Here is a 19,487-nt window from a genome sequence, read left to right as displayed (position 1 = left end):
TCACGTTATTAACTTTTTAAAAGAAAATATTTTGTCTAGGTTCGGAATACCTCGAGCTTTCATAAGTGACTGAGGATCTCACTTTTGTAATAGACCATTTGAAACATTGATAAAGAAATACGGTATTTCGCACAAAGTGAGCACCTCCTATGTAACACCTAAGCCAAAACGACATTAGATCTTAGGGCCTCCACTAGTGGACCCGCCTGAGGACCCCATTGGCCTAGAGCAAAGGGGCCAAGCGCACAAAATCCCGGGAATTAATGACATATAAGGTTGAACAGGCACTTACATAAGTCGTAAAATGATGCTAATGTAGACATAGCTAAGCCTAGGTACAACTAAGACCCTGACCAGATCTCAGGGATTTGTCTGACTCGAAAATATTTGGATAAACCAAACGAGGGATAGATCAAGCACCATAGGTCTGTTAAGCTCGAAACTATAGGGAATCGTTCATCTTACTGGGCTTGATGCCCATCGCGGACGGTAAACCAAGATAGTGCCTGAACCGCTCAATTTGGGCCGAAGGTCGGGTGCTTGAGATATGTGGATCCCCTAGACTAGAATTGGAAATTTTAGTAAAATGGGCCTCTCGACTCTTTCATAAAGTTGCGGCCCTCCGACTGTTGGACTGCGACCAAACTCGAGTTACGAGTTAGGAATATTTCCCTGCTCATTTTTGTATAGCAGTGGCCCCAATCGATCGCCAGTGACTGTCCAACGCAAATGTGGTCCCCTCGATAAATTGAGGCGTCCGATCAAAGCCAACTGTGATAAACTATAGATCCTATAATGGGAAACATTTTCCCTATCATGGATGAATCAATGGGCCCCAATGGGTCCCTTTAAATCTAAAATTGACCACCCCCAAGACAAGTCTAATAGAAAAGGGAGGTCTAGGGACATTTCATACATTTTTATCCCTATATAAAGCCTCATTTAACACCCCCTCACTCTCATACGAATTTTCATTACTAAGGGAGAGAGAGTGAAAGAGGTGGAAAGAGGGGGGAAGTGAGGGAAGGGAGCTAGTGTAGAGGATCCCCCCCCCCCCCCCCCCGGCCAACAACATAACCACACCACGCCATATTAACGGAACTTTCCTCGGCAACGATTTGAGGTGAGAAACCAAGCTTTTCATGAAGGTTTTCTCTTAGAAGCCAATTGCATGAGCCCTTATGAGTCCATGTTCTTGTTGCAAGACATTAGGGAATTAATTCGTAGGAACTTAGCCTTGAAACGAGCCCCCAAACCCGGCGCACCAGCTCCAGGTGTGGACCATTACCTTTAGGTTACCATTTATTGAACCCATGTCACAATTAATGGTTTGTGATATGAATAAATGATCTCATGCTAACCAGTGTACGTTCTTTCAATTAATTATCCTCCATGAATTGCTAATTATGTGTAATGTAACTTAGACAAGTGATTAAATGCTAGTGTAGGTTCAGTTTACTAAGATTATTACTCATGCATTGTATCATCCTCTAGTATATGCATTTAATTCATTTTTATCACTTACAAATTTTAATGATCTAAGTAGTACGTCTACATGTTCGGTAAAATGTCTAAGTTAAGTAGGACCTTCTTAATTTACTTATATGCAACCCTTCCTGTTCTCGAAATGAGTAATGCATGAAGTATGTGGTTTATTTGTGCTTGATCAGCTAATTCGGTTAGTCGGCAATCCTAAACGCATGAGGGCGACCCAAACTGAGTTGGCTACCTGGGCAAATTTGACTGATCCAAGTCAAACACAGTCAACCGACAGTAGTTGAAGTATGTGAGATGTCCAGTGCCAGTTGTGTCGGAGTTCAGCTGAGTTAGGCAGACTAGTCCACTGTAACACCCTGAGCTTTCCAATACCCGAGTATTGAAAGTTCTCGAGTGTCACCATGAGGTTTAACTTAGTATGTACAGGTGTACGATACCAATTTAGTGATCCTAACCTTACATCTATTCTCCAACATAAATCTGACCGTTAATAATGATCTTCACCCATAGATGAAGTCATCCGATCGTTGATTTTAAGACAAGATCAACATATGTCCAAGTATTCCCACTTGTCTACCATAACCAACCGTTCAACCAACTATCCACCTATAGGTAAAGATATCTGACCGTCCACTTTGAGTTTAGACCACCCGATCATAGTAAACTAACTACTTGATATCTACATCTGCTCGTACATATATCAAATTGAGATTCTGATCCATTCATCTTATCACCACCTATGAATATACTTAATTCACCATCAAAACTATAATCTGAGAAACTTACACATGTGAACAAGTCACTTGAATCTAACGGTATACATGTTCTGCCTCTTAATCACTTCAAAAACCCACTTGTGATCATCTGTTTATAAAACTTACCGTACACCCACTTACATACATGATTAGAGTACTAACCATCAAGTTTTTCTATTTTAACATGTCATTTGGCTATCCATTATGTTAGTTGATATATGTACATTCTCTTAATTAATTTGGTGAATAATTCTTTATTCATAATGATTTCGATATAAGTTCTTTTGTAAGAATTACTTAGAAATGTTCCTATAACCATGTAAAACCATTAGATTTCCCAAAACCCTTATATCAACAATAATTATGAAAATGCTATTAACTTAGATTCCTGAATTCTAGATCACATGGTTCTCACGATCCGTTGATGTGAAATGTTATACCATGCCTATGTATCATAAATTAACCATAAATATCAAATTCAACCCTTAGATCATTGTAAAAGTGACCTAATTGACAAATTAGCCCTTTAACCATTGATTTTGGTGTCCATCGAGTTAAGAAACCTCATGAGTAGTCGTAGTAGGATATTCCTTTCATATGAATAACTTGGATTGCCCATAATATGGACCAAGTGTGAAATACGAAGACCCAACTTTGGTAGGCTTTTCTTTGGGTGTGAAGTTATCCTTTCAAGGCTTACGAACTCCTTATAAATCTGGATCTTCTGATTTAATCACTCTGCCGCCCATCACAACTCAAATTTGGAGCACACTTCGGTCTCATATGACTATGAGGTATATAAAATTTAGACCTTGATCTATGATCCTACTCCGTTGAATGTTGAAGCAAGTTCCTTCCTTTTGGTGCAAAAGGTAAAATTTCATATTTAGCCCTTTTCCACCATTGATCAACCATCAACTTTTCTTCAACCATTTTTCTATCCTGACTATACATTTCTCTCAAAATTGGGTCCTAATCATTAAGTGTAGACCGTTAATTAAGATCAAGTTTGTTTTAACACCTGTTAAAGAATTTTAAAAATAAGATAATATAAATTTTAAATCACCAAGAAAATCATATACCCCCGTCCTATTCGATGACCCTGACACACTGGATGAATTGGATTTAAAGAAAGATCGCTAGAAAAGGTCAAATTGGAGAAATCCAATCCAAGTGGGATGTGGAAAACACCCCCTCTCACATGCCCACTCCTTTATAAAAGGAGTGCATCCCCTTCTCCTCTCACACACCCATAATCCCATGTCCAAGAAAAAGAAGGAGAAAGAGAGAGAAAGAGAAAGGAAAAGGAAAAGGAAAAGGGAAAGAGAAAGAGAAAGCCTAGTCGCCCATCATCCTCCTCCTCCACACTTGTGATGTCTTCCTCTTGCTCAAGCGATGTGGTGGTTTATGTATAAGCTTTTCTACATCGAGATCTAGGGTTTAGATCTAAGGCTAAGGTGAGGAGGGATTAATTTAAGCTTCCATTAATTTAAGTTGATACGATTTATCTTATTTTTGCATACTTTCATATTACTGTGATTTTTCATGCAATTGATTAATGGAACGTTATGAATTATTTATCCTTTTGGGAATTATGATTAAGATATGATTTTAATACTGTGTGATTTTTATGAATTTATGTGGGGTGATGGATACAACCCTTAACCTTTGCCAATTTTGAGAGCAACGTGTGCTTTCACTCTATATTGAGTTGGCCTTTTGCTCATCTCCCATTATTCTCATTGAATTAACCTATATGCTACTCTTCTCTTTTATTAAGATAGCTTAATGATACTTTTCTCCTTTATTATGTTAGCTTTGTGCTACCTCCCTTTATGGTTTGGGCATGTGTCTTAAAATTCTAAAACTCCCATGGTTCAATTTATTTTTCCTTTGGTGCAAGTGATGTATTAGAGGTCTCACATCTAGTGACTCATATATTTTATCGTGGACGTAATGCGCTCTGGGTAGTGACCCTCTTGGTCAATGCGTAATTCCATGGATTTTGGGTAGTGGTGTAAAATCGATGTAAGTAATCCACAATACGTGTTACATCACTTCCATGACTGGATGTCGAAAATAGTCACTTTATGAACAAATCATATCACATAATTCATCTGATCCGTGTGTTGTGTCGTCTTAAGGTGTTCATGTAAATCCACAGTAGCGTTGGACATGCCGACAAATCTCGGTAATATGGGATGCAGGGCGAGCTGGGTTTTTTATGAATTATATTCCACATTGTGATGACCACTACGTATGATGAACGTACACACTTTGTTAGGGATGCATTCATATATATTGGTTGCGCATACTAATACCACTCATAGTGGTGGAGTATGAGACATATCAGAATCCTCAAATTATTCTTATGAATCTCTTGAATTATTGTTAATTTTAAAGGATAACCATCACTATGAGTAAGGCATTGACCCTCTCCAACCATACAGATGTTGCATGTGAAGTACAGCTTGGTGTAATGGACGACGACCATTCTGTGGAAGATGGGTTCGAATAGAGAGGAAGAATAGTGCATGATTAGTTTTATTTATTTTTCACTACAAACTTTGATAATGTAATAAGCTCTCATTGAGAGGGCATTTGATAATTTGTTGAATTCTTTTACTCTAATGGAATGATAAATACAATTGATTTTACTCTCGTGAATGGTTACCTTCATGAATGTAGCTGGATGTGATTTAAAAAAAAAAAAAAGACAAGGTGAGATTTTGAAGCTTCTAATTTTTACATTATTAACACTCAGAATTCTGGGGCTCGAGTATGTTCTCGGACCCAAGTATGTACTCAGACTGCAAAAATTCGGGACGTTACATGCACTAATCAGTAACCACGTGTGTTCACCATGTATAATCACCCTAATATGAATCTGAAGCACCCTATACCTCTAAGAGGCCCATTATTAACCATCAATGATATGATCTATAAGACTCGGGAGCCGGGCATGATGGTATGGGACACTGTGCCCATGTTGTTGGCTTGTGATGAGGTCACGATCCTCTCGGTAGTGACCACGAGTAAATTCAATTCACGAACTTGCCTATCGTATTTACTCACCTGGGAGTGACGAACCCAGACGGATCAATGATCGTAGGTGTGGGGCCACCAAGGTAGCCCTGGGCTAAACGATCTGGATAGGGCCATTGATTCAATGGCGATAGTTCGGCTTCCCTAACCTTGTTGGATGAACGGACTTAACTAAATACTTGGCTAACATGAACAATCACTGCATTATAGTATCTTAGGTTGTGGTGACTTGGGTGTAGCAGTCGCTTGTTGAGGGAGTATTAGCATTAGCGAATGAGGTATTGGAGACTCTTATGAGGGAGTGTTAGAAAGCGAGGACATGCATCATTCCATATAAGCATTCACATGCAGTAACGAGAATACTTAAGAACTGGTTGTTGATATGCTTTACCATTGATCATACTTGTGGAATTGATAATATGTGTAACTTGATGTTAATGGAACCACTGAGTTGATCACTCACTCCCACTCTAGGACAATGTTTTAAAACAATAACCAGACGCGATTCTAGGTGCAGATATCTTGAAGTCCGATGCACTGGAGGAGGCATATGTGGACTTAGAGAAGGAGTCTTCTTATTTTCAGACACTCGGAGGGCTAATGTAGGACATCGTTGGGTCACTGGCGGGATCTTAAGGCGAACACGTTTCATTTTATTTTTTTTTGCACGTTGGACTAAATATTCATACCCTGCCCAACTTTCACCATGTACTCTGAACAAATGTGTATATTTTCTATCTTAGTTGATACATTTTAGATCATTTACTTCAGAGTATATCGCATTAATTGATTTGATTTCATGCCCACAATGATACCTGGTTAAACTTACTAACTCTTGTATTCTCATGAAAACATAAGTGACACTCGGGACCTCAGGAGTTGAGTATGGCTCAACCCCCAAAGTTTGGGGCGTTACACCCTATTACCACTAGACAAGCAGACAAGCAGAAATATCAAATAGGGAAATTAAATAGATTCTTGAGAATATGGCTAATGCAGATCATAATGATTGGTCACTTTGACTAACCGATGCGTTGTGGGCTTACCATATGGCATACAAAACTCCTATTGGTATGTCACCCTATAGACTTGTCTATGGGAAGGTTTGCTACTTGCCTATCGAGTTGGAGCATAAGAAGTATTGAGCTATAAAGAATTTCAACTTCAATCTAGACAAAACTGGCTCGCTGTGCAAGTTACAACTTAACGAACTTAAAGAAATCCAGAATGAGGCTTCGAGAACTCTTAGATATACAAGGACATGATGAATGTGTTCCATGACAAGAACATTCTTCAAAAAACTTTTGAATCAAACTAAAGAATTCTCTTATATAAATCGAGAATTCATCCTTTTCTCCATAATCTAAGATCTTGTTAGATTGACCTCTTTAAAGTTAAAACAGTTTATTCTCATGGGGCTACTGAAATGGAAATTTTGGCAAATGGTAATATTTTCAAAGTGAATGGTGACCACCTTAAACCATTTGCGGAGAAATTTGATTCAGAGGATATGTTCATCCCTCTAAATGATACTATATGTAAGTACTGACATTCTAGTTTGATGGAGGTCCATCTATCCATTTATTGCTTTCTTTAGACTATGATCGAATAGTTTATGTTTATTTTATCTTGTTTTTGTTTAGTGGAAACCCCTTCATATGGTGGAGACTTCATGTCATCCTACTGATATTCTTCAGGTAACCTTTTTTACTCATTCCTATTTTATTTTAGTTGTCTTATATCATGATGTATTGCATATCTTTTTATGTTAAAGACAATGTATATATTTAGGTTGGAGTGAGATTAAATGGAATTTATCAGTATTTTCTTAGTTTTTGAGTAAAAATTTTCAATTTTTTTTTTCCAATTTTCAGATTTCAAAACTTTTTTTGAAGATGTCAATATTTTGTGTATTTGAAGATATTTGAGTGTATTATGATAAGATATAAAGTAATTTTTGAAAGTCTAAAGTTTAGTTGATTGGTAGATTTTTGAACTAGTTCTTTTAATGAATTGATTTATAAGAAGATTTAAACATCAATTGGGCCTAGTTCACAATTCATATCTAACTCATATTCTTTTAAAATTAACTTGAACTCCTAAGTGTTTAGCTTAATGATTACTTAAGAGTTTTAGGAACTGAGTTTGTAGATCCTTATCTACCTTGGTATGAAAAGAAGAAAATGATCAACTAAGAAAGTGGAATTGAAAATGGCTACCTATTGCATGTTCCTAAAAGAGAAATTAAGAAAAGAAAAAAAAAGAAAAAAGAAGAGATGATAGATGAAAGTTGTCAATAGAAAAATTAAATACCTGAAAAAATAAGTGAAAAATGAGATGGGTTCAGAATCAGTAACTTATGTTGATTTGTCCACTTTAAGGTAATTATCATGGTTAACATTATGGAGATAAGACCGACTCTTATAGATTATAAGTTGGAATTCATTGAGCAAATTAGGAACTTGATGTTTAATTGCATTCTATTAATTAATTGATGAAGGAGAACTTAGTTTAATGGTTTACCAATGATATTAGGTTCTAGACTTATGATATTTCATCCTTATATCTTGGAATTTTACTTACATATATAGGATTACACATAATATTGTTTTTCTGAGAAAGGTTTAAAATTTGGCTTTTGAAGATTAATTTTTCATATGTTTTTCTTGGGATTAGCAAAATACTGGTTGGGGGTTATTTAGTGTGGAATATTATATATTTTTTTCTTATTATACATTGATTTTTCAAGCATAAATATGCTTAATTAATCTATTTACGTATGTTTTACTATGCAAGGTGTTTTGGAGAGCTAAGATGAAAATAACGATTAAAGAAAAGATTTAATACTTAAAGAATGACCAAGCAAATATTTTGAGATTTGGAGGTGATTAATGAAGATTTCAAGTGTCAAATATCTAAGAAAATCAAGTACAAAAGAGAGAAAAGATTGAAAATTCACAAAGTACATTAACATAAATAAGAGACTATTCAGTCCCACCTAAGGTTTATTCGGTCCGACCGAATGTGTACAACAGAATAATCAACAAGAAACTGTGATTTTTGAAAGAAATTTGACTTAACACTTAGGTACGATCGAAGCCATGTTCAACGCCACTGAATGAGAGTTCGGTGCAACCGAAGGGAGATAAAGACTTCAGACCTATACTAGAGAAATTTGGATACAATCGAAAGAGGGTTCGATGTAACTAAATGTATGTTCGGTTGTAATCGATGGGTCGTCCGTGCAACCAAAGTGTAACATAAGTGCATAAAATTGAACCTAGTTTTTAGTTAGCGTGAAATTTTCTTATATAAATCGGTGATTCTAGCCTTCTTAGACACAGATTAAGGTAGAAGAGAAAGAGCGATGATTTGTGGACCTTATACAGAGTCATTCTTCTCCAATCCTTCGGTTATTCTTTAGTTTTTATGTTTTTCTTTTGAGTTTAGTTCAATTATGTCTATGGTTAGTTAAATCTCTTAGTTAGGGCTAAGAGGTGAAGCTTGTAGTTGTTTTTAATGTCTTAATTTACTTTGATTCATGTTATTGGTTTGATTGTTGAATAATTTATTGATATTGGTTTGAATGAATATATATTTTCAGTTTACTTTGATCCATTGTCGACTTCAGGCACATTGGATGCTTAAAAAAGCTAAGAGTAATTGCTTGTAGATGCTTTGAATTCCCTACGATCAGAACATTTATGTTTTATGTGGGAACTAATTTAATTGAAGTTCAAATCTATTTTGATACGTGAATGATGATTTAATTTCTCTATTATCTGGCTGAATAGAATATGATTTCAATTCCAGTTGAATTATATAATTGAATCAAGTAAATTAAATATTAAGAATGGTTATAAGTGAATCTTTGGTGCTCTAATACTTTTTTTTATTAATTTCTTTATCAATTATATCATTACTTCTTAAATCAAATTATATAAATTAGTTTTAATTTTAATTATAATTCTAAAATGTTCCAAAAATCGTATAAATATAAAGTACAAATCAGTGCACTAACATTGTTAATCGTCTATTTAGTGTTGTGTTTTTTAGAATAAAAATTAATTTCAAAAATAAAAGTTATTTTTAGAAAGTAAATAAATATATTAATTATTTAAACTTTCCGTAAATAGTGTGTATAGCTAGTCAATAAGAGAAGGGGTTTTTGCTTATGTAACCAGAGTTCAAATCTCCTCGCACCGTCCGCGCATGTGCGCGCGCGGCGTGGGCTATAAGGCTGCTTGGGCGCTTTATTAGGCGCACTTAGCACTTTGCACGTGTGCATTGTTACAAGGAGTAAAAAGAGCCTTAGTCTTTTTGACACAAGGTTCAAACTTTTTGGGCCAGGGTACAGCTAGAATTGAACTGGGGTCTACCCTGTAACACCCCGGTTCCCGGAACCCGAGTATACTACCCGTTTTCCAAAAAGGCGAGTGTTAACCTTTGAAATATCCCAAATTTCATGTACATTTTTTTTCTTTTATTATCAGAGTTAATAAACTAGCAGAGTATAAACAAATCCAGTATAAGAGGGACTCTAAGTATACAAAACCAAATATTTCAAGTGGTTACCTGAAAACTTATACAAACCAATGTCTTAACCTTTACAAACATGACAGTATAAATTAAATACAAATAAAATCAGGAATGAAAAGTCGCAAGATCATCTGGCTCCTCTCATTCCACATGAACACCAGCATACGCATCCTCTGCGTCTCCTGCACACTGAATATGGTTCGATAGCATCAATGGCTATCCAGTGAGGTATAACCCCTAAGATTTATCATATCATCAAGTTAATTAACCACAGCTATCAGAGAATGTATAACAAATATTACATAACGATTATCATGAAAATCAGGTAAGGTTCATCAAATATGTATTCATTAAATAAATCACAGAAGATAATCTTGTTTAAATGCATGGATAAACGCACATGCTCATAGACCTGGGGATGCACATCTAGCTAGTAAAAAGTCGGCCAAGGGAACTAGCCACCTGGAAAAATACTCAAAGGTACGCCCGAGGAGAACTAGCCACCCGAAAAAATACTCAAAGGTATGCCCCGGGAGAACTAGCTACCCGAAAAAGACCATATAATATAAATCGCCCAAGGAGAATTAGTCACCCGGAAAAGTACACAAAGGCACGCTCAAGGAGAACTAACCACCCAAAAAAGACCAAATAATATAGATCGCCCAAGGAGAATTAGTCACCCAGAAAAGTACACAAAGGTACGCCCAAGGAGAACTAACCACCTGAAAAAACCCTATGCCATGAAAATACATGATTAGCCCAACCATTATTATTCTAATTTCAAACCATCATTTTAAGGAAGCTCAAAGTTCACATGGGGGGGGGGGGGGGGTTGTCACTCAGCATAGGCCGACAGCTCAAGCATAGTGTCTCATTCCACCATCCTTGTCTTATGAGGCTAATAAATAAGATGTTTAAAGGTAACTTACACAACTAGTGGCCAATTATAGTTATACAAGTGGGACTTATCATCGCAAGGTTATATGAAGATGGTTCTTTAAAACCACTTAGGGAAAATATTACATCAAGCTGCATAAGGCAAACAAATCCATCTCAAGGATGTGATAAAAAGGAAATATTCCAAAAGCCACTTAGGCAACAAATGATCCAAAAGATGGGAAGTCCACCAGATAATTCCATTTAATCTAGTACGCAAATGGCCATTAATTCAAGGACCTTTAAATACACTATAAAGAAATCAAAAGTGGTAAAACAAGTCACGTGCGATATCAAAAGTACTTGCACATATAAAGTGTTAAATTCAAATCAGAATAGGAATATTTGATATCATATTTGAATTCTAAATCTGGCCATCAATCATCTATAAAGAATTATATGAATGGAACTAACATTTATCATCATCTTCTATTAATATTAAATTAAGCAATTAGTGAAATAAATGAACTAAGATAACCATCATGATGTAGGAAAAGCATGAAGGGTGATCCTCACCTTTCAAGAGTTAGTTCGTCTCCCGATGATGCTAGAGTTAATTGTACACATCCTAGGATCAAAATCTAACAAAATTAGAATATTTGAGGGGTTAGATTTCAATCTTATTAAACTTGCACAGTTAGGATTAAGGCTTAGGGTTTAGTACACGCAAGTTTAAGGTTTCATTGTGCAAATTAAATCTTAGCTTAGGTTTTAAAACTTGAATCCTAATTTTTGTGCAATAAATAGAATAGTATTCATATTAATAGTATTGATTGATACTATTAATAATGATAATTCAAGATATCAATATATCCACAACACCTAATACTATTTTTGCATAACTAACAGTCTAATAAGAAGTAATTTTAATAATCATATTAACAATGATAATGATACCTCATTAAGAAAATAATAATGATAACATTGTTATTTTAAAAATATTAATATACTAATACTTTGATAATAACAATAATATAATAATTATTAATAACATACTACTAACAGGCATAATAGAAAGAATTTGAGACTCGACTCACCTAGTTGTGTAACTCAACCATAATTGACCCAACTCGTTCTTGACACTGTGGGTCAACTCAGCTTGACTTCCCTCTTCATTCTTTTCCTTCTTTTCTTCTTCATTCTTTTCCTTCTTTTCTTCTTCATTCTCCCTTCTCTCTCTATGTTCTTCTCCCTTCCCCCTTTTTCTTTTCTTTTTCTTTCTTTCCAACTAGACCAGAAATTACCAAAAACAAAAGAATTGGAGAGACTCAAATACCAAAAAAAAGGAACATTAGTAGTAGAACTGCTTGGATTTAGAAATAGAAGGATGGAGAAGCATCCAAGCAGATGATTATCGACAAAAGCTCCATTATTTCTCCTTCAACCCCATGAAATAAAACTCAAAAACCAGATGACCCAAATGAGGGAATTTAGGTGTTTTTCGAAACCAGATGAGAAAATGGATTTATTTTCAAAATTGAAAATGCAGGAAGATGTGGATTGAATGAAGATGGTCCATCTGTGGAGAGAGAGAAATGTCTTATTTTCTTGGATTTGTTTCAGAGATGCTCAAGAAAGGAAGTGCTCTGAATGCCTGTCTTCCCTTCCTTTCCATGTTTCCTTGTTTCTCTGCTACCATGGTCAAGCAACGTATGCCCGAGTTGGCCTGACTCAAATCTAGCCGAGCTGAGTTGACCTCGTGTGGCATGGTACTGCATCACAGACCTGACTCAATCTCAGTGAGTCGACTCAACAGTCACTCAGCAAGGAGCAGCTTCCTACTCTCCTTTCTTCTCTCTCTCCTTCTTACTTTTGCTTCTTTTCCTAATCTTCTTCTTTCCTTTGGGCATTTGCAGGCTCTGAACTTGGTCCATGACTCATCGAGTCAAGCCCAAAACTCAATCAGCAACACAGACCATCAGCGACTCGTACCAAGCTCGGACCACGTCCCTGACTCCTGAACTCTCTTTCTTCTTCTTCTTCTTTCTGCTACTCTCTCTCTCTCTCTCTCTCTCTCTCTCTCTCTCTATTCGACCAGAGAGGAGCTGGACTTGGTCCGCACTCACCATGACTCAAACCGAGTCGAATCATCCCAATGTGGCACCAAACAACGCTCTTTCCCTCTTTCTTATTCCCTTTCCATTTTCAGAAAGGGATGCCCTAGAAGTCAGGCTTTAATAGGATCCGTTAACACACTCCCAAAGGTTCGAATTGTAACTAATCAATGGATTAGTTACGGTCCTCAGTTGTTTAATTCATGTTGTTTTACAATGATATAAAACTGAATCATATTCTCCTGATTGTAATCAGACTGTATGGATGAACTTTTGGGACGTTGGTCCACCTATCCAACATCTTAGATTATCGATCCGCAGCCAAACCTGATGGTGGGTGTTTTCGATCCAATAGGGAAGATGATCATGCTGTTAATGGCGGATCATCAGCTAATAGTTGATCTAAGGGCCCGTAACTTATGGATGGAGTGGATTTGATCCATGATCACTATGGGACCCTTATCTAGGAGAGGCATCACCAAAAACACGGTGATAAACGAGATTCTCTAATTCTAGCGATTTCGCTTAAACTCACAATATCTCCTACAAGATCTCTTTAGTGTTGTGGATGAGACTAGGAGGAGCCCTAGAATTAACGTCTAAGATAGCTACAGAGGATTTTAAAAAGAAAAGAATGGATGGGATCGTGCCAGCTAGTCGAAACCGCAAGATATTTTTCTGCCTTTCCCTTAGCGGCTGTGGAAAACCCTAAAATAGCTTTAGATCTGATTCCACAGTTGAGATTAATCCACATGGTTGGCTAGGATGGATCTGTAAGAGCCTTACCGTTTTTGGAATGCCAGCTTGGCAGAATGGAGAGTTTCCATTTTTGAAGGTTAGCTCTCAAGCGACTCGTCTTGTGCATGAGGTTGCTCACAAGTACAGTCACACCAACATGTCAAACTTTCATGGGTTTGACAGAATTTGAGGTCCCCACATGATGGACGGTTCAGATTTCTTGAACGTGATCGGATGGTGGGCCACAGCTGTTGCAGATGGATCTTCTCTGTTTAAACCGCAGCTGGGCGAGAACAAAAGGCAAAAAGAGAATTTCTCTCTTTCTTTTGGAAGGCACGGGTCAACATGGTCAAACCGTGTTGAAGATTTTGGTGTGCTACGTGCGCACGCTTACTTTGTGTACACGCAGCCATGGTGGAGTCCACGTCGGTGTTCATGATGAGATCTACTCCATTCATTCTGTTCTACTACTCTTAATAGGTCATTATGCCAATTTTCAAATAGATCTAGTAGTTAAACGGGCCATAAGTCCAGATTTTTGGTTATTTAGTGGTATTTTTGCCATTCTGATGGCCAGATTGTATTCAAGTTGATCATTAGCAGTTAATAGAGTTCTAGGGTCTGCCTTGAAGGGATTTAACACTCGGATTTGGAGTTTGGTGGTCTATATGTGATGATTAAGTGACGGACTTTTGAGTTGGACCCAGATGAATGGTGGGTTTGATGATCTGATTCCTGACTCGAAAGATGAACGGTTTGATTTGTTCTGTTTAAGATGGTCTCACTACTAGAAAATAGGGCAAAGGCTATAGATAAAAACCGTAGCTAAAAGCCTATGGCTACTGTTAAAATCCATAGCATGATCGTAGCCATTAGTGTCATAGCCATAGGTCTAAAAGCTATGGCTACGGATACAATCCGTAGCCATAGAGATAATGGATACAAATTAAATTCGTAGCTGTTGCTTCTGTAGCGCTGAAGTATTTACAGCTACGGATTATATCTGTAGCTAAAAAGTTGAGCAAGAACTGTAACAATAGGCTGAAATTAACAACAGCTACGGTTTTTAGATACAAGGCTATGGTTAATAGCCGTAGTTAATTAAACTATAGGTACGGATTAGATCCGTAGCAATATTGTCTGTAGCTTAAGATTATATATATCTATAGATTTTATCTGTAGCTAAAAGTAGAATGAGAACCGTAGCAAAAACCTGAATTTAGTAAGAGTTACGGTTTTCAAGAAAGGGCTACGGTTAATAGCCATAGCTAATGCTTATCGTTAATAAAAAATTTAATTAGTAATGACAGCTCTTACCATTGTAATACACCCTAATAACTCATATAAGCTAATATAGATAAATATTTCATGGCTAAATCATTCATTCATTCAATCAAACACAATCATTCATTTCCATTCACAAAAGTACAATGCCAACATAATAGTTATATGTCTATTTAAAGTTCTCATTAACAGCAAGATCCATTGCCTTCTCGCAGCCAAATAGCTTCTCAACAATTGCAAGCGAAAACTCCATGGATGTGCATCCCCTGGTTATAAATTTACAATCAACTAACACCCTATTCTCAGCTTCGCTTTGATCTGAAAGCTTACTGCACATGGATGATCATATACCTATTTGATCTGAAGGAGAATTAATGTTATACGGTGCCAGTCGTTCTTTCAGCTTGAGCACCTCATCATCTTCCTCTTCACTATCAACGGCAGTCGGCATTTTCTGCTGAAAGATCCAAACCAAAAAGGCAATGTGAAACCAAAAAGGCAATGAGAAGTCCACAAAAATAGGGAGATACTTGGAAAATAAGAAGTTTCAGGATTTACAAGCCCACCTTTCTAGCAGGAGCCTTCTTTGGAGCTCCCCTACCTTTGGATTTTACCCCCTCGGAAACATGTCCTACGGAGAGAAAAAGATAACATGCATTGAGATGAATGCAATCTTCAAGATGGAAAAAAATGGTAACTGACAATCCACCCATTTTGGGTTTCAATTTCTGTGCTGCGGTTTGGCGTGTACGTTCAAACAGGCCAATCAGGTTTCAATTTCTATGCTCTTGATTGGCGTGTACGTCCAAACACTGGCTTACTAACAAAGATGATTTTTTATTCATCAGAAAAGAATGATGCCTACCAGTTTCAGCTGTAGTACTAATTGATGCTACAGATTCAACAACAGTATTTGCTTCATTGGCTTTCTTGGTGTTGTTCTTTCTTGGGTTCTTTCGAACTTGTTTAGAAGCCTTAGTGAGAGGCTTGCCTGCCCTACCCTCCATCTGTCATGTCACCTCCTCCACCTGGGCTTCTTCCTTCTCATGCTCCTGCATTGATTGAAAATCAGACAAGAAAGACCCAAAAAAAAAAAAGAAGGAAAATCATGTCCTCAAAATTGGGATGAGACGAGACACACATCAAGTACTGTCGTAATGAAAGCATCAAGATCTTTCATCCACAGAGACTTTGGAGTTTCCTTCTTCAATTCCTCCACCTCCATTTCTTGCTTCCCTTTTTCAGCCAACAGCTCTTGAACCTTTTCCAGCATCAAGGTTCCAATCGGCATCGATAGTAGATACTCGTAATCACTTGCTCTTGCAACTCTTCCCACCTCCGGTGTCTCTTCATTTTCTTCTATTTCCATTGCCTCACTGGTATCAATACCTTTGGTTTTAAGGAACGATGTGAAACCCTTCTGCTGCAACTCGAGGACCAGATCCGCTCTCTTCCTGTTACTCACAATAATCTCTCCTTCTACCACCCCAATGATGAATCTAACTTTGTTAAACAATCTCAACAGCTTTATTTCAAGATTATCCAACATTACTTTCTGCATGAAAGTAGCAATTCAATACTACCATCTTCTCAATTACCAAAAAGAAAAAATGGAGGGCCTAGATCAAAGCTCACCTTTCTCTTTACATAGAACTCAAGTCTTAAATGAAAGAATTCTTCAAGAACTGCAAGAAAAGAAGGCACGATGATGAGAAAGCATATATAGATTTAAGAAATTCATGGCAAGTACATAGAATAAGCAAACTTACTTTTTTCGGGACTGTCATATTTCTTGATGACACCCCTCGCGTCGAATGAGCATATCAATGATCTTACCAAGACTGAACATGATGAAAATATCAATGATTTTACCGAGACTGAACATGGCCATCCCAAGACCTGCATTCGACAAGATCATGACAAAATTTTCCATGATTTGAGGCTTCTTAACAACCCATCTGCAATAAGAAAGATGTTAGAAGAAAATCAAATTCACATGGAAAGAGCAACACATCTAAAATTCAAATCTCTGTAGGAAAAAAAGACAAAAAGAAAAAAAGAAAACTATAATTCCAAATACCCACTTCCAGTTCATGAAGAAAGACTAAAAATCACATCGAAATCCATCGCTCTCCCCGAGGACCTAAAATTCCAAACTCCCAACCTTAAATTCAAGAAAAAAGAGCAAAAGAACAAAGCTAAATTCAAATCTTTCTCTGAAAATCTGCAAAACCCTTCACCAACTGTTCTATACAACAACAACTGTTCAACTAAACCCTTCATACCCCAACAATTGTTCCACACACTTCAAAAATCTGCTACCATTGTTCTGTACAACAACAGCATTAAGATATATTTAAACAACAACTGTCGGTTTGGAACAACAACTTCCATTGTTCCATTATTCCTTAGAAAATCTACAAAAGGATTTTTAATGGTATTTAATGTATAGAAAATATGCTACCATTGTTGTGTGGAACACAACCCTGCCTTTGCACTTCCTCTATATGCAACGCAACCCAACCCAACGAAAATTCAGGTTAATAGTGAAACTATTTCAGGATTTAGAGAGAGAGAGAGAGAGAGAGAGAGAGAGAGAGAGAGAAGAAGAAGAAGAAGAAGAAGAAGAAGAAGAAGAAGATGCATATCAAGTTCTGTTCCCAGCAAGGTTCACAAAATTCAGGTTGATAGTGAAACCATGTGATCCTCCATTGATGACATTAAATGTAGGCACAGGCAGAACTAGAGTTTTGTTCCCAGCAAGGTTCAGAATGTGTTGCATGACAAAGAGTGCGACTTAACAAACATACGCTTCAACAGTGAGTGAAGGGCTAGTGAATAATCATGCATTTTGAACTGTGTTTGGACAAAGATGCTAAAAAAGATTATTTTCTGTTGATTTGAAGAGGCCAATGAATAATCAGATATAATGCATCATGTGTTGATGAATCTGTAGCTCCACCATTTTGCAATATTGATTAGCATGCACAGATGATGCCTGCAACCTTCTCAATTCCTCAGAAAGTTGGTGGGAGATGAGCTGGCCAGAATGGGCCTGAAGGACTTGTGAAATATTCATGTAAACTACAATATGCATAATAGTTCTCTATGACGCTGTGTATAGGTAATAGAAAAAGAAATTTTGGAAGCAAAAACCTTCAAAAGAGTAGAACTTTTCTTTAGATAAAGATTCATGATAGAGCTGGAATGTTGGAAAGGATTGGTAGATGCCTCATTTGTTGCTGCAAAAGGTATTTCTTTTAAGAACTTGAGGCGATCCTGGGAAAAAAGAAAGAAAGACATGTCCATGAGTGGACTCTAAACATTTTCATGTTCAAGAAACTTTAAGAGAAAAAAATGTAGCATATATTGAGGACAAGTTCATTCATACAATGGCAATGAAATAAAGCATGTGAATCACCTCGAAAAAAGCATCCTTGTATGTGCTTAGATTTTCGTTCAGCCATTGCTCCAGATTTATGTGTTCCCTAAGAGAAGCAACTGCAGCCAGTTTGATGCTGAATGTAAATGGAGTCATGTCCAATACTGATAGTCTGATTGTAAGATCTGTGAGATGACATGTACATGAGTACAAAAAGCAGCAAATGCAAACATGGAAGAGAGTTGTAATACCTCTAAACTGCTTGTGCTGCAACCTTCAACTGTGACAGTGCCACCGGTGACTGTTGCGCCTGCTAGGAAATAACTCACACTTGATGCATCGCCTTCAACATACGCATTTCCAGGGGACCTGTTTCTACATTTTCTTCATGTTACTCTCTATATATATATATACTGATTCTACATTTTCTTCATGTTACTCCCTAGAGCATGTCTATCTCTGTGTACAAATAAAACAATCATGTTGATGGTATATATATAGGAAATTCCTCATATGGCAGAATATACATAATGGTTAAGGGTATATACATGTTCAGCTATATACACATCCATATGACTATGTATTGAGCCCCAATACACAGCCCAAGAGAGTTCACAACATATTATGATAATAATTTGAGTTATTTCCTATTTTATAGAGTTTTATCAATATTGTGGGAGATCCTCACCGCTACTAATTACGCCAAGTGCATTCGCACTTTTGCCAATCCACACATGCTAGTTCTAGTAGATCAAAGGCAATGGGAGTTGTTTGGGGCTACAAATCGGTAGGTAGGCTTTCAATTTTGGAACGGTGATTTGTTTGGGGCTACAAATTCCTATAACCCATATCAAATTTTAGGATCTTGGACAAACAGCATAACTAGTATAAAAAAAAATCTACTGTGAGACAATGTTAACCTTTCCATTTGTGGACTATAGTAGGAGAATCAAGTGACCCGCACTGAATTAGAAAAGAGAACTGATAACCTCCAGGAACCTCTACCACAATTTGCAGTATGGGTGTTCAACCACGAAATGGAAAAAGAAAAGGAAAAAAAAACCTTTTTTACATCTCAGAGCTAAAAAATGCCTTGTACTGCAGATAGCAGTATAGGTGCCTGTAGGTGGTCAGTTCCGATTGAGAGAAGTCCCAAATTTGTTGCTAAAAGGATGCAATAAATCCAGGGGATTCTCAAAGCTGCAGGTTTCCTGTAACATAATCCAATCCACCCTTGTAACTATTTTTTTTTCTCTG

The 19,487-nt window shown here is 36.9% G+C and overlaps 2 protein-coding genes across 2 annotated transcripts; both read right to left on the bottom strand.

Annotated features, from left to right (window-relative positions):
• Positions 1-14,952: 14,952 nt before the first annotated feature.
• LOC131229104 (DNA topoisomerase 2-like) lies at positions 14,953-15,855 on the bottom strand. Its single transcript, XM_058224975.1, has 3 exons — positions 15,714-15,855; positions 15,415-15,479; positions 14,953-15,305 (listed from the first exon to the last, which is right to left on the bottom strand). Exons 1-3 carry the CDS (start codon positions 15,853-15,855, stop codon positions 15,192-15,194), a joined length of 321 nt encoding a protein of 106 aa, XP_058080958.1. The 3' UTR covers positions 14,953-15,191.
• A 3-nt stretch (positions 15,856-15,858) lies between these two features.
• On the bottom strand, positions 15,859-17,102 carry LOC131228801 (DNA topoisomerase 2-like). Its single transcript, XM_058224662.1, has 4 exons — positions 16,618-17,102; positions 16,484-16,533; positions 15,999-16,403; positions 15,859-15,900 (listed from the first exon to the last, which is right to left on the bottom strand). The coding sequence occupies exons 1-4, from the start codon at positions 16,751-16,753 to the stop codon at positions 15,859-15,861; spliced, it is 633 nt and encodes a 210-aa protein (XP_058080645.1). The 5' UTR covers positions 16,754-17,102.
• Between the last annotated feature and the right edge of the window lie 2,385 nt (positions 17,103-19,487).

This window comes from Magnolia sinica, chromosome 16, assembly GCF_029962835.1.
Source record: "Magnolia sinica isolate HGM2019 chromosome 16, MsV1, whole genome shotgun sequence".
Lineage (NCBI taxonomy): Eukaryota > Viridiplantae > Streptophyta > Magnoliopsida > Magnoliales > Magnoliaceae > Magnolia > Magnolia sinica.
The sequence above is the reverse complement of the archived record's forward strand: the minus strand, read 5'-3'. Positions and strand labels throughout refer to the sequence as shown.